The sequence below is a fragment of the Haliotis rubra genome, unplaced genomic scaffold, assembly GCF_003918875.1.
Source record: "Haliotis rubra isolate DU_JTF1 unplaced genomic scaffold, ASM391887v1 Scf1823, whole genome shotgun sequence".
Lineage (NCBI taxonomy): Eukaryota > Metazoa > Mollusca > Gastropoda > Lepetellida > Haliotidae > Haliotis > Haliotis rubra.
In genome coordinates, this window is record NW_025765807.1 from 66,116 (window position 1) to 82,760 (window position 16,645).

At 41.7% G+C, this 16,645-nt stretch overlaps 2 protein-coding genes across 2 annotated transcripts; one reads left to right on the forward strand and one right to left on the reverse strand.

Moving 5' to 3' along the window:
• Positions 1–641: 641 nt before the first annotated feature.
• LOC124273640 (oocyte zinc finger protein XlCOF8.4-like) lies at positions 642–8,324 on the forward strand. The gene is made up of 4 exons (XM_046708914.1): positions 642–789; positions 5,339–6,203; positions 6,326–6,751; positions 6,976–8,324. Exons 2-4 carry the CDS (start codon positions 5,369–5,371, stop codon positions 7,710–7,712), a joined length of 1,998 nt encoding a protein of 665 aa, XP_046564870.1. The 5' UTR covers positions 642–789; positions 5,339–5,368; the 3' UTR covers positions 7,713–8,324.
• A 4,494-nt stretch (positions 8,325–12,818) lies between these two features.
• Positions 12,819–16,018, reverse strand: LOC124273641 (the record flags this gene model as incomplete). Its single annotated transcript, XM_046708916.1, has 6 exons — positions 12,819–12,899; positions 13,608–13,930; positions 14,285–14,615; positions 15,182–15,288; positions 15,495–15,831; positions 16,004–16,018. Coding segments are annotated over 6 exons (1,194 nt in total), but the record flags the coding sequence as incomplete, so codon positions are not given.
• Positions 16,019–16,645: the final 627 nt, after the last annotated feature.

Sequence of the window (16,645 nt, forward strand, 5' to 3'; positions counted from 1 at the left end):
GCCAATCATCTGTATGTTAAATTACCCATTTCATGGAATGAACTGTGAATGCAAAACAATACAAAACGGAAAAACTATAACCCGATACTTGTGTGCATTAAGAAGAAAGTACTTTCACAAGACGTGATTTACAAAATAAACGTAAACAAAAATAATGCCGTGTCTGATGACCTATAATACGCGAAAGGTAATTTTGGTTTTGTAATATTTGGGTAAAATAATAATAATGCCTATTTAATTATTTGCTGATCACATGCTCAATTAAACATCTTGATTACAGCCATAGAAATATACCGTGTTATTCTTTCATTTATGATTATACATGTATAAAACATATCATTTTACTGATATTTGTATTTTTATTAAAAATATGATTCTAAAATATTGATTAAATCGTCATATGCATACTTCTGTTTCTAATATTGTACACACAACATGTTTCAAGTTACAAATGAATATCAAATATATTAAAATTAAAATTTTATCACCTCTTAACTTAAATAACATGAAAACATGGAATAAAACGTTCCTTTCCATTTACATATATTCATGAAGAATTGTAAAATGATTTCCTTCAGTCGTAAATCCACATTCGTAGTTGGTTCGCGACTAAGCTCAAACCACACAACCCTAAGCGAGAGAGAGACTGCTTGTGCAGCTGACGTCCCGACTTAAGCTTGAGAGCGGTAAGGAGTGTGTTTACTCCCCGCACAAAGCAAGCAGAACTGCTTCAACGATATATCAAGCAAAAATCGCCAAGGGACAAGCCCACTGTCTGTAAAAGCACTGGTATGTATTTCAAAAGGATTGATTTTCTTGTGAACAGTGAAGCTAAGCGGTGTAAGCATTGCTGATGTGGCGATCAATGGCTGTTGTTAGCGCTCACGAGCATTTCGCTCTATGGTTGACCTACTTTCAGAAACTAACAGCACGGACTGCTACGCCTCATATAACTTGAAAGTCAGTAACGCCATTCATGTACCGTTAGAAAAAGCGCTCACAGAAAGACACTGTCCATTTATTTCTTTGTTACGTAATTATACTGTTGGTAGCAAGGCACATCGCCGACAACGCTCTTTGTTGGGTCACAGTGACCGACTCAGCAATGAGGCCCTATCAGGGTTGAACATGCGTGTTCATAGCAGGTTCAGTTTGTTAGCCCAGGCGTGACGTGAGATAAGATAAGATGAGACAACACTTTATTACCCGAAAGGGAATTCCTTTTGCATCAAACAGAGCATGATACAATAAAGTATGTATGGCAATTACGATAATAGATGATTATAGTCCGTTTGGCTCAAAAGCGGACCGATGAATTGCAGTCTAACTCGAAAACTAATAAACATAAAATACTCAATGAAACGCTGATCATAATCAAACCATCATACCCACTCTGTGAGGTTTTTGCAGAATTTTGTCCTAAAAATATATTTTTTAATAATCTATCATTAAAATATTGACACAGTTCACTATTTGTTACGAGGGAGGAGTGCAGAGAAAGGGACAGCCAGGTGTTCGAGAACGGATGGAGACGGCACAGCACAGGTTAATGCATAAATAACACCTGGCTGTCCCTTTCTCTGCACTCCTCCCTCGTAACAAACAGTGTACTGTGTCAATATTTTAATGATAGATTGTTAAACAACATTATTATTTTTAGGACAAAACTTCTGCAAAAACCTCACAGAGTGGGTATGATGTTTTGATTATGATCAGCGTTTCATTGAGTATGTTATGTTTATTAGTTTTCGAGTTAGATTACAATTCATCGGTCCGCTTTTGAGCCAAACGGACTGTAATATGGACACAAATATAAAATTAATACACCCATTAATCCACACGCTCAATACACACCAACACACATAATTATACAAGTCATATATGCACACTTTTCTGTATTCCTATAAATCACATACACTAACTCAACAAATGTACAGATATATATCAGTGTCCATGAAAGTATATTTTAAAAACATTTCAAGTATTATTTTTCAATGTCTTCCCGATGGCAAAAGTGAATATTCAGAGTTTAACAATTGTGATGAATCTGAAATGATTTTCCCGTCATGTGATAAAATTTTCCCATCATGTGATAAAATTTTCCCGTCATGTGATAAAATTTTCCCGTCATGTGATAAAATTTTGCCATCATTTATGGACGAATGATGGTCTAAATGTGTACAGGTAATTTTGTAACTTATATTCACAATCTTGAGAAGTTTGTTTTTGTTTTGAAGAGAACCGCACCAACATGGCACGGAAAAAGACAAGATGCTTCGTACAAAGGATGTGTAGAAAATTTTCAACAATTTCACAAAGTTCATTTTAGTAAGGGTATAGCACAGGTCAGCACCTTACTTCCTGATCAGTGGACTGTACCATGCTGTTTTAATGTGTAGGCAGAATGGGACTGTAGGCAGAATAGGAAGACACCTAGCAAACTATCAACTGTCCCGTGCTTTCCTCGTCTTGCTGGAACCCGGTGTATTGTAGGCTCGAAGGCCATGTCAACAAAGACGCGGAAATCCGCTGTACGGAGTTGCCTTCCTTACTGTGACCAGGACATGTAGAAATATGATAAATGATGTCTAAGGCCTGCATAATTTGGACCATACGTTTTTGGGCATCAACCCAAACAAACCCTTAATCAAATAACTCATAAATACCAACATAAGCCCAAAACTCCAGGCGCTTCCTCGCAAAAGACACTTTTGTATCGCAACGCGTAACAAACCCCATAACCAAACACAACCTAAATAAGCTAAAACAAAACACCGAAAATGCATAAAATAAACACAAAATGCCAAAACAATGCCAAAAACACAACACTGTCTACATACATAAACACTGGGCAAATTGGTGCTACATTTACACAGACGGATCCTATGACCCGGGTACAAAACGCACAGGTTTCGGCACCCACATATCACAACCGTCAAGACCAACTAAACCATACAGACTCCCAGACAGCCTATTTATTATCATTACAGAACTAATGGGTAAAGTAGCAGCACTCCATGTCCCGCTCGTCTTACAACACAGTAGAATTTTAATTCCTAAAGACTCAGGTGCTCCAAGCAATAAAAAACAAAAAAGTAACCTAAAATAATAAACGAAATATTCAAAAGCACTCAAGATCTACAAGCCTTAGGGAAAAGGGGTTCATGTGCATCCCATGCCGACATGTTTGGCAAAGCGGCGCTTAAACTCTCAGAAGTAACTGGAACATACCATTATCTAAAAACGAAATCAAAGCCAATCAAAAGAAAAACCGTCAAAAAAGAGGAAAAGTAAGTACCAAAAATTATATCCTAAACCAAAATATTTACACCAAAAACCACTCAAAAACTAAAAATCTACCATAAATCTAAAAATAATCTTAGGGCTATAACCAAATTGCGAACAGGTCACACAAATTTATATTCATATCTGCTTAAAATATAGAAACCCAAACAGACAAATGCATACGTTCACTGCAACGAAGCAGAAACGTCCGAACACGTCCTACTACACTGCATGTACTACCAACACAGAATGGTTCTCCAGAATTCACTGGACACAAACACACACCCAACACTACAAACACTCCTGAGCCCTCAAAATAACAGCCAAACCTCCAAAGCCCCAGGTATATTTCCAATCAAAACCGGGGCGGTGGGGTAGCCTAATGGTTAAAGCGTTGGCTCGTCACGCCGAAGACCCGGGTTCGAATCCCCACATGGGCACAATGTGTGAAGCCCATTTCTGGTGTCCCCCGTCCTGATGTTGCTGGAATATTGCTAAAAGCGCCGTAAAACCAAACTCAGTCAGTCAGTCAGTCCGATCAAAACCGACCATCCAGGTTGCATGCAATCCCACATAACCAACCGGAACCAATATAAAAACCAAAACACACAAGCTGAACAACAAAACAAAACAACCCCATAGTTCAGCTCCCCCTATTACTTCAGCTCCCCCTATTACTTCGGGTCAATTTCAAAATACAAGATTCATGCAAAAATTAACGCCCTTAACGCCCCCTTCAGATGACCATATCTTTCGATTAAAACACCAAATGGCTTGGAGGGCCCGTTAGACTAACAACTAGTCTCTGATGAACATTATTTTACAGACAAAAAAGCTCATAATAAAAAAATAAAATATAATGAAAAGGAGCCCTGAGACTTTCTTCATTTTAATTTTTCCTGAAGCTGTGGAAATCTAGACTTGCCACATTTTCTAGACTTGCGTGGGCTTTCTTCGATATATTTGCTTCAGGGTCTGTATGACAGACTGAGGGCCCGTGTGCGAAATACGCATCATGTCGGAAAGCGCACGTAAAATCTCAAAATCATTATCATCATGAAAGTTTTGGCGCTGTCCCTCCACATGAAGCTAACACTCTGTGATAAATGAGATACCCTTCGAGGCGGCGTTACACCAAACGCACTTACTATTCTGACAGTATTATTCCTCGCCTGTTAGTTATGATTGTAGTTTTATTTTATGGTCTCTGATTATGGAATAACTGTGAAATCGATGGATACTCCTTGTCGATCACTTTTGTGATATATAAGGACCGTATGTTATGATTGATTAACTACATAAACGAATTAGTAGAATAGAAAAATCTGTAGCGGTAACGTTTCTGATTAGGAAAGGGCCCTTGTCACAGATATGACAAGCTGGTGAAAATATGACCAGCAGCTGCTATGCAGATTATGTCCACGAGAAACACTGGTCAGATATGTGTCAAACTATTCACAAATGCGAACAGCTAAGCAGAATGTTAGTCGTTTATCTGCCTTTAAAAGCAGACAGGATCGGGGAGCCGCCAGACAGCGGGAAGAGCGCGGACAGACCAGTAGAAGGCAAGCAAGGGACAAGGAGGGACGAACACCCACCAGCCAATCCAGTCCAGCTGCTGCCGAAGTGTCCGACTGACTTCGCTGCCTTACACTAGTAGTCTCTGTCGGACTCAGTGCAAACTATTAGCCCTGCCTCACATAGAATTGCGAGAACAAATCACCCATCACGTAGTGTACGACTCATGTTGTTTGCGAGTGTCAGAGGTGTTACACACAATTAGCAACCCATCATAATTAGACTCAGCAGTCGCCCGTACTTCAAATAATCAGTAATCGCCCGTACTTCAAATAATGGCTGTAAGTACCAGTCACTGCGATAATTGTCAGTGTGTTGCTTCTACTTTAGTTTAGTAATTTGTCAGTGCTTGAATGGTGGTGACAATCGTTCCTACATGTTGTCATGATAAACATTATGTTGTGTATTCTAACTTCAAATTGCATGCAAAATTATTTTGAACGATTGGCCTTAATTTTGCATGTTTTTACTTCAGGTATAGCTGTACTTGCTGCAGCTAGTAACCATGGCGATGAAACCGGAGCCGATGGAGCTTGAAGGAGAGGGGTCCGTCTATCCCATGCAGCTGATTCAGAATGAAACCCAAAACAATAGAGCATTTCACATAGAACAGACAGACCCCCTTGCCATGGCAGGAGACATCAATAACGACATCGACGCCATCATTGCATCCACATCTGGGAGCTTCCTACAAAGTGGTAACCTTGACCAGTTTTGTGAGGAAACCAACGAGCTGAAGCCCATGCAGGAGAAACCCCACAGTGCAGTGTCTGAGATTCTGCTGGGGAGGGAGCAGGGGCACCCTGGGGCACGGGGCAAACATTACCAGGACTCCCACTTTCCCACCTACACCATCGCCCGCGGGGAGGTGGAACTCAATTCCAAGTTCCTTCCCAAGAAGTACAAATGTGCGTTGTGTTTGTACAAGACCAGCTACAAATCTGACCTCAACAGACACATGAGACGTCACGCTAATGGGAGAGAGCTTGTGTCGTGTAAGGACTGTCATGCCTCATTCACATCCCAGTCCACACTTGTGTTCCACCAGATGAAATGCCCAAACAGTCGCGGCCCCACATCAGGAAATGTGATGGTGAGCTGTCAGATCTGCCCCTACTCCACTTCCTACAAGTCAGACCTGACCCGTCACATGAAGAGTCACTATACCCACGAATTTGCATGTGATGTTTGTCTGAAGCCATTCAAAGTACAAGCCTTAGTTGACCATCACAGACTGACGGTTCACAACATCGTGGGCGGTGATGCTGGGGCTGAAGGAACGCATACCTCAATGGTTCAACACTACAACCCCTACCACCAACCCACTGCTGACACGGCTCGATCCCTGATATGATATTTCTCCAAGACACAAGCAGCACAACTCTCACCTACGAAGATGCACAGATTGTAAATCAGATTGAAGGTGCGCCATACAGTGATGGGATCCACGTGGATGCTGTAGCCGGGGATTGTGTGGTTATTGAAGATGATGAACAGGAGAAGGCTAAACCTGACCCTGAGTTACTTGTCACGGATGACAGTGTTAACGATCGCCCAATGAATAGAGATTATGTGCATTCTCGTCCTGCACCGGGTCTTGTCACAGCCAACTCTCAGGGAAACATCCGGATTGGTCAGACAGCAAAACAAAATGGTAAAACCAGTCGATCGGTAACACCTGATATGGGTAGCAAGAGTCAGTTACAGAGACAGAGCCGAGTCAGAGAGCTTCTGTCTCTGAACAGTAGCAAGCAGGCTACCGTCACAGTGCCTATCAGGCAATTCTGTTGTGAGAACTGTCGGGGGATATATGGCTCGGTCAAAGAGCTAATGAACCACAAGAAATCCTGCCTTGGATCAAAGACAGCACAGAGGATTCACAGCTGCAGTCTGTGCTCCTTCCAGACATACAATGTTTTGACGTTACAGAAACACAGAAGCAAACATTCTGCGACAGTGTTTAGATGTGAAGGCTGCAACCAACCCTTCTTGAAAGAAGCCAGTCTTATCAAACATAAACCCTTCTGCCGGAAAGCAATGGCTGATTCCTTAGTTAGGATGAAGTTTGGGCAATCCGGGTTGTCAAGAAACAGGACCAAGTCCTCTGATGCTGTTCTGCAACGGAAACACAACTTTGCAAAATCCCATGTTCCACATCCAAACAAAGACCCGTCCACAGTGACAGATCAACCCAAGCAGACACAAGTCAGTCTGTCTCCTCACTGTCATCCAGTCCAGGGGAGATACTGGCTCATCCTCCTGATACTGGTCGTTTTGCTAGACTCATTTCAGACTTCGACGACTTTGCAAGGAAGCCTTATGCCTGTGCTCTTTGTTTCTACCGCTCAACAAGTGTTCGTGTCCTTTCAAAACACGTGGAGAATCATCTCACTGGCTGCAATGTTGACCCAATCCCTGAGTCTGCAAGATTCCGAGTTCAGAAGTCAAGATCACAAGTGTTACATTCACAGTTATTACCAACACACCCTGGACATTCTAAACCTCCAGTGGACGTTCAGAAGGAAGATGTCAGCAGAACCGCCCAAACTCACTGTGAACTCGTAGCACTAGACGAAACCCAGTTTATTAGTAATCCTGTCCCAGCCAGGATGAGACATCAGGCATTGGCACAGACTGGGACTATAAGACAATGGCAGGCTCGGAGACGGGCTCGAGTGCCGCGATTCACCAAGGCGTTTGCCTGTCATGTGTGCAGCAAGCAGTTCACTGTCCGGGGTCTTCTGCAGCGGCACCTGAGGAAGATGCATAAGGATGACATGGACACGGGCGAGGTGCTGTCTAAAGATTCGACCTTGCCCGTACTAAAATCCGTGACTGCTAAATACTAAATACATGTATTCGGTTTTTACAGTTTATTTTGCAAACTCGTGTGTAAAGAATGACGTTGTTCATACCAAAATCCGTGACTGTTAAAGACGAAATACATACATATTCGTTTTGGACAGTTCATCTTCCATCCTCGTATTTACATTTGGACACCGAAGAACTACCTTAAAGTCTTGTCTTTTGGCAAAGTCCATGAAGCAAGACTAATCCTGCAAATTTGGCCATGTGTTGGTCATTAACGTTGCATTTCTGTCAGTGACCTAAAGGTTCGGACGCCAATTATCACAAATATCATAGTCGATGTTCTGACAAACTGTCTGAGACATCATTACAGTGTTTGGCCCATATATTGTGTCCCAGACTCTCTTTAGGATATGGACGATTCCCCACATGGGAACAATGTGTAAAGCCCATTTCTGGTGTCCCCCGCCGTGATATTGCTGGAATATTGCTAAAAGCGGCGTAAAACTAAACTCAGTCAGTTTAGGATATGGAACCGCCGGTCAGTTGCTCGGCTCTGAGGTTTTCTGTGTGTGATGGGGACGTCCTGATATGTATGGACTTCTGTACAGTTCAACGTTTTAATGTATGATACAATATATTCTCTAAGATCCTGACACGCGTGGTTTGTTTCATGTGATGACTGACTGTTACAGTACGACATACTGTGGGTAGTGCGTGTTTCAGTGTTACGTATGGATTGTATGCTGAGCGTACTCCAGTTCTACGTATTGCTCATATCCAGAGCGTATAACAGCTCTACGCATTGCGGCCGTACCGTGCGTATTACAGCTTTACGTATTGCAGTGTGGTGCGTATTACAGTATTGTGTAATGCTGGTGTCCTGGGCGTATTACAACATTACCCATTACGTATGGATGAGAGGCGACCAACGGGATCGGGTTTTCAGGCTCGCTGACTTGGTTGACACACGTCACCGTATCGCAATTGTGTAGATCTATGCTGGTCCAGACTCCATTATTTACAGACCGCCATAAAGCTGGAATATTGCGGCGTAAAACTAAACTCACTCACTCACGTATGGGTGGTATACTGTATCTATTACAGTAATACGTATTGCAGTTGTGCCGTGCGTATTACAATTGTACGTAGGCTTGTGTTCGTGCCTATTACCGTATGACGTATGCTCTGTATAGTCTGCGCTTTACAGACTTACGTATGTTTTGTATGGAGCGCGTATTACAGAGTTACGTATATATGATATTATGTGCGCTTTACGGTATTATGTACCTGGACCTCCTTTCACAAAGCACTAAGATGATCGTAAGTTACTAAGATAACCTGAGTGCAATGTTAAAGAATGGGAGTTAAGGTTAACCTTAGTAAAGGTTGCTTCGTGAAAGGAGCCCCAGGTGTGCTTTGCGCATTGGAATATGGCATGAGGCAAGAATGGTGGATGTAACCCAACAATACGTACAGCAACTATAGTTTAGTATTACGCATTGAGGTGAGGTGAGGTGAGGTGATGTGAGGTGAAATTGGGTTTATCGCCGTGCTTGAGAATATTTCGCTCATATGACGACGTGCATGCGTGTGCATGTGTATGTGCGGCTGCTTGTACTAGCCCAGACTTAAGCTGGTTTTATAGTGCTAGCCCACTGAGATACCATGCCGCAGTGAAGCATGAGTACCCCACTCAGACACATTATACTGACTCCGAGCCGACCAGTCGTTGTTGTACCCATTAATGCCGAGCGCCAGGCAGGGACCAACAAGTACCATATTTTAACGTCTTTTGGTATGACGCGGTCGGGGATCGAACCCGCGACCTTCCGCTCTCCGGGCGGACACTCTAACCACTACACCACGGAGGCGGTTTTACGCATTGAAAGTGGATCCGGCACCGTATTGTACGTATTGTAGTATAACGTATGCACAGCATGAAGTACAAACTGCAGCATCACTTACATATCGTATGTCGGTAATATCACAGTATGACGTACGACTAGAATAATATACGTACTGCAGTGTTACGTGGTGCTACTATAGACTGGAGGTAGGGCGGCACATGAACGCAGCTGTAACCATGGCAACAAAGAGGAACACACCGTTGAGAATATAATAAAAACAGAAACGTTGTTTTTCATTTAATGTTATATTTGATATGTTAATATTCAAGATATATGAAACATTACCGTGGGGATAACGCTGTCTGTTGTAACCTCCACGTAGCTGTGTACGTGGACAGTAATCTCGTACTTCTTATGTCACAACGTGTATGCTTATTGTGGTTTACAACTGCAGTGAAATCGTTAAACACAAAGTGTTGTGCTAACAAAATATGGATCATGGTATAGTCGATCTCGGATCTTGGTTCGAGTAAGGGACGCAACTCTGTAAAACGAATTGACGTCATTGGGAGTGTTCGGGGATGCTTCTGTGTAATCTCTGGTCCATGTTGGAGGTTGTCGGGAGATCGGTGTGTTCTGACTTTGTAGATAATTGATTTATATAACAGGCTGCATGAAGTTAAACTCCAAATCTCCGTGATTGGCAACTTATCTCAGTCCGTTTGTAACTAAATTGGGGGCGGTGGGGTAGCCTAATGGCTAAGGCGTTTGTCTCGTAACGCTAAAGACCCGGGTTCCATTCCCTACATGTGTACAATATGTGAAGCCCATTTCTGGTGTCCACCCACCGCGATATTGCTGGAATATTGCTAAAAGCAGCGTAAGTTCGTAAATTCCTGTAAAGTATAATTCCCAAGTATAACTAGACTCGGACAATTGCAATTTCCTCGTCAAAAAGTGTACGTCTAAATTTGTTTTGTACATAGCCTTTAGAAAATATTACCATTTTGGTTTATCTAAAAAAGCTTTAAGTTTCCACTATGTGCAATATTTTTGAAAATTGTCTAAGCTTAATATCAAATTGTCAGCACTTTCTGATAACAACAGTGTGATCTGCATATAATAATGCTAATAATGTTATATACATGCCAAGCTGTTCCTCAATAAATCTATGTACAATACAAAACCCATTTACACAATTGTCACATAAGCGAAGTAATCACGATGGAGAGCAAACAAGAAGGGGATAGATTTTCTCCCTGTCTAACGCCAACATTAGAGCGGAATAATTATACTTGAGAGTGGTGATATAGAATTAATTACCCAAATTACACAGGATAAACTTTGCTGATACATTGGAAAGTATATTTAAACATGTTTTACTAATATTACTTTCAATAATTTAACCCACAATCTATTTCTCCAAACACTAGCTAAGGCCTGACTAACATTTATAAAAGCACATAATACTTTATTTCATTAAGACATTTATATAGATTTCGGTAAGAGATATCAGTAAATAGACATCACCGCTTGCCTTATTAAAACATAGTTCAGTTTTGGACAATAAGTTGCTTGCTTGTGATGACAGAAACAAAATGGCATGCCCCCATATTGACTCACTAAAGTCGGTTGGACTTTACCATGGGTATGGTTTAACAAAACTGTATTTGTTCCAAATGCGAAACTGCTTATCATCTGTCCTTCAAACACCCTGCCACACGTAACAACTGCCCTACTCAAGTTGTTGTGTTGAATATTTAATGTCTATGTCATGAATATGCTTTGGATTTGATATTGGTGAGTATGAGTGGTTTCACAATGTTTTCCTGTCAATGTACCATCAACTTTACTAACTAGGATATGTCTCTGGCAATTTACAAGGATGAAAATGCGAATGTCATGTCATTGTTTTATTTAGGTGAGCTGAGGTAAAATTAAGTTTCAAGAATATTCCTCTCTTTCATGTATGAGTTTGATTTGTGTCTATCAAATTGACCGCAGATAAACGCATACATTGTGGATGAACTTCATAGAGCGTCGCGGGTAGATACACAAGTTTCGAGGCAACATTCCACACAAACATTGTATGCTTAACTGACATGACTTGGTGATAGATATTCACGTGTCTGTCAAGGCAGGACTCGTGACAAACCAGTTGTTCATTGGTCACGAGTGAGTGAGTGAGTTGGGTTTTACGCCACACTAAGCAATATTCCAGCTATATGGCGGCGGTCGCTAAATAATCGAGTCTGGACCAGACAATCCAGTGATCAACAGCATGAGCATCGATCTGCGCAATTGGGAACCGATGACATGTGTCAACCAAGTCAGCGAGCCTGTCTACCTGATCCCGTTAGTTGCCTCTTACGACAAGCATAGTCGCCTTGTGTGGCAAGCATTGGTTGCTGAAGACCTATTCTACCCCGGATCTTCACGGGTCTCACTGGTCACGAGGGGGACATGGGTTGATGTACCCTCTATGAGTGGAACATGAACAAATATTGGGGGTACATCAACCCACGCGCCCGGGGGGACTAGTGAACAACGTATTTATCTTACCGAACACCTCAATCTTAATATTGAACTGTTTGAAGCACGGGTATCGAGTCATAATAAGGAGTACCAGAGTTAGGCAATTAGCCTATACCGACGTGAGACGACAAGAAAAACAAATTTGGAGTTATCTCCTTTCCATCGATTTGCATTTCCAAAACATCGATAATTTCCGTATATCATACATCACTCAATTATTCGAGATAAAGAATTACTAACACGAAGTACCAAATTCCCACAGTTCGATATTCCCAGCAGGTAACATAGAAAATGTTACTCGCTTGTAAGCGGGGTACATTGAAAATAATACAGCGCTCTGCCAATGAAAAACCCGACATTTATGTGTGAGGTAAGATAGTGTAGTTTAACTAACATAACTCGGTGGTAGACATACAGATGTCATACTCCGACCAAAGCAGCCATGTTGACTGCGGTATAAAGTATACCTCACACCAACGTTATTTGGTATAACACAAACCTTTCTACGTCGCAGTCAGTTTATTTCAATACAAGACAACTTATACACATTGTATATATAACAACACAAAGATGTTATAAACATATGGAATACAATAATTGTGATGAATGTTAGCAATTATTTCTATATACGAGTTCTATATAGATGAAGAATAAATTTGTTTAAAACAGAATTGGCAGGGATATTATTGTTCTTCATATTTTGAAGGCTGTATTATTTTGTCTGTGAATTGGAATGTATGTATGTACATCTGAACGTGATGTTTAGGTTGAAGTTGAACCAGGTATTCTTCCCATTCTTGCAACAGCTGTGAAGGGTCCTGTTGTTTTGTGGATCAACTGGCTCTGAAACAGACACAATTTGTCCATGAGCTTCCCTCATAGCAAATGGCATCAGATATCAAATATATCAAACATTTACAACATCTCTATACCCCTCGGAGTTGTAAACTATTATCGAAAAGCTACACCTCACCGTATTAAATCTTATAAACACGTGTTAATTTTATTACAAACGTAACAAATCTTGATCTCACACAATTTGGATGATGGAAAACATTACCAACCATTAATGAAGTATTTCAAGACTTGATCCATACAAAAGATCTGTGATCTATTATGTTTTTAGTAACACAGTCGGTGCGCCTCTAAATTCTTAAATTAAGAAATAAATAAATAAATAGAAATATCACAACTATGTGGTCAGTTGTGGCTATTAAAGCGGAACAATGGGGATGCGGCAGGCAGATAGCCGTATGTACACAAAAGAATATTTGCTGTATCGGTTGTGTAAGACACAAGTCTGTTTTACTACTGAATGCAAGCAACAATAGTGGAATGCCTTTGACCACCAAACGGCATGCATTAAAGTTTGAAATGAAAACAAAAAACCTAAGCCAGTAACTTCATGAGGTGAGAGATCGATTACTTACAGAAAAGCCATTTTCCCGTGGACCCGAATGCAGTGGCCAGGCTCACATATCTGATCTGTGTTAAGGTTCTGTCTGTCCACGACAGGAACGTACGTCTTCCAACCTCTCTTCCAGAACCTACGGCGATAGTATCAGCGCTGAAGCTTATCCAGAATGGCAGGTGCTTGCTTCCAGAAAGCGGTGTGTGGCGCACAGAAGCAAGATTTGGTCCTTGCTTCCTGTTTCTGATGACGGACATGGTGTTTCCCCAGCCTCCTATGACTATTTCGAACATGCTATAATCGTAGTTGTCTCTGTTGCTAAGCAAGGCGATGTGAGCGTCTTTGGTGGTCTTTACCCAGAAGGTGAAGGCTGTTTGTTCGTTGAGGTGAAAGCCCAGATCATCGAGGGAATGGTAGTGGTAGTCGTTGCCCGTTGCAAGGCAAGCCAATGGGAGTATGCGCTCTGTAACATGAACATATCAAAATATATCCTGTTACTTACTACCGCAGAGAAAATGGGTTCGGGTGAGTTGTCGTGGTGTGATTTATGTTATAATATCTTTGTATGATTTCGGTCGTACTCAGATTCTCCCTTTATTCAACAAGAAGTTGGGATTATATTACTTGCAGTGCACAAGTAGCTCACTCATCATCTTGCGTTGCATTGGATGTAACCTCCAGCTCCATCAACATTTCTTGTGTAGGCGTCCACAATAAGCGCCTGTTACGTGGTGAAGTACTGTACAAAGAGGTACAAAGCATAACTCCCTCACCTACTACTTTACTAATGACGGTCACGCTAAGCTACTTACCAAACCTCCACAGACCCGTTGCCCTCCACCCAGTAGACACAGCGATGTACCTGACGGGGTGAGGGGAGGGTCTGTCCACGACATGAACATCCCAACGCCAACAACCTTCCCGGTTCCAACAGAGATCACGCCATCCTCCCAAGAAATCCAGAAGTCACGGAACTGAGTGCCGTTCAGTGGTCGGTGGCGAGCTGTCACCCTGTTGGCGTGCTGCATGCCTGTCCTGATCACTGATTGGGTGTTACCCCATCCACCAATCACAACCTCGTATATGTTCCGATCGGTTACTCCTTCATCCTGTAGCAGGGCCACGTGAGCATCGTTTGACGCACGGACCTTGGAGAAAACAGCTTATCTTTACCACCATTGACATATATTCAATATTTGTAATCAGAATTATTTTTATCTTTAAAGGACATGAAGGAGTGTCTGGTTTCAACTGCTGACCTATCTAGTGCATGTTTACAAACGAAGTGTATTACTCCTCGTAAAGCTATACTTAATCATGTAAGTATTTGTCATTGTACTGTTGGCCATATATATGATGAACTTCTGTTCCAGGTTTGGACCCAGCTGCGAATTGGTGCAAAGTAATTTCCTGATTGCCATTAGCGTGGAAAGCAATCACGTCGCGTGGTCAAGCTTGCGATCGCACTCACATGATTTTTAGGGCGTTGGTCATACTATCTACTACAGGATACCTCGAGAGGGTGTTCGAATCCCGGATGGGACTCAACCCAACAAAAGTAATAGAATCTGTACTTTACTAAGAAAGTGTAAACCCAAATATAACATATGTTACTACAGGGTCATTCGGGATTTCTGACCCAGATTCCACTTTTCACAAGTCGTCATTTAGCATGAATTAGCTGTCTGTTCAAGAAACATCTGACAAGGCTCACCTTGAACGTGAAGGACGTGGCTCTAGACGCCACATCCACACCCAGACTGTGCAGAGACTGGTATTGGTAATCTGTGTTCGTCGTGAGTGAGACATCGGAAGTCGGAGCTGATCCACAGAAAATGTTAGACATATTAGGAAAATTGTAAAATGTTAACCCGTTTCACTGGACTTAGCAAATGACGTTGCCAATCTTACATGTTCGGTTGATATGGGTGATAACAGATTTACGGTTGATAAAGTGCAGTCAAATAGTTAAATCTATACACACAAACACTACTGTCTATCAGTTGCAGTAAAGCGAAGCTACTTACCAAACCGCCACACACCCGTTGACCCCCATCCAGTCGACACAGCGATGTACCTGACGGGGGAAGGGGCGGAATCTGTCCACGACATGAAGCTCCCAACTCCAACAGCCGTGCCAGTTCCAACAGAGATCACACCGCTATCCCAAGAAATCCAGAAGTCACGGAAGTGACTTGCACTCAATGGCCCGTGACCAGCTGTCACCCTGTTATCATGCTGCATGCCTGTTCTGATCACTGATTGGGTGTTTCCCCATCCGCCAATCACAATCTCGTATATGTTCCGATTGGTTACTCCATCTTCCTGAAGCAGGGCCACGTGAGCATCGTTTGACGCACGGACCTTGGAGAAAACAACTTAACATTACAACTCGGAATTCACAGAACCAGGTGTTTTCCATTATATACTCTTCTAATGATCACGATGAAAGAAATAATGGTTTGACTTTCCGTTTATACAGGAATCAACAATTCAATTTATTTTTAAGAAAGCATGACGTAAGTTCCTGATTTACCTTGAACTTGAATGACTGGGCACCTGGAGATAACTCCATCCCCTGTTCGTGAAGGGACTGGTAGCTGTACGTTGAGGTAGTCGCAAGTTCCACGTAAGCTAAACCATATGCAGTACAGACGAAAATAGATTAGAAACGTAAACTCCTTTAATATTGAATGTTTTAGTAACAAACTTTAGTTAGCTCTCTGTGATACATGTTTATTTCATATGTTAAGCTTTTCACTGGAGAAAATGTGTTAATGAAATAAACATGAGCAGTCCCGCCACACTGAGAAGGCTGATTGGAACCTACGAGCGCTCGCACAATAACTTGCATCACTATTAAACAGTATACAACATCTAAAGTATAATAAATCACCAGGTATAGACAACAACCTCCCGGAATTTTTCAAACATTCATCTGATCTTTTACTTCCATATCTGCAGTTTATATTCAACATTATTCTCGACACTGGGAACTATCCTGAATCTTGGTCAGGTGGCATTCTTGTTCAAATCTATAAGAAGGTGATCCGAAAGATACCGTGGAATAACTGTACTTAGTATATTTAGCAAGTTAGATATTATACATACAGTATATTATCAACAAAAGATTAGTTAAATGGGCTGATGTCATGAATAAGATATAAGAGGGTCAAGC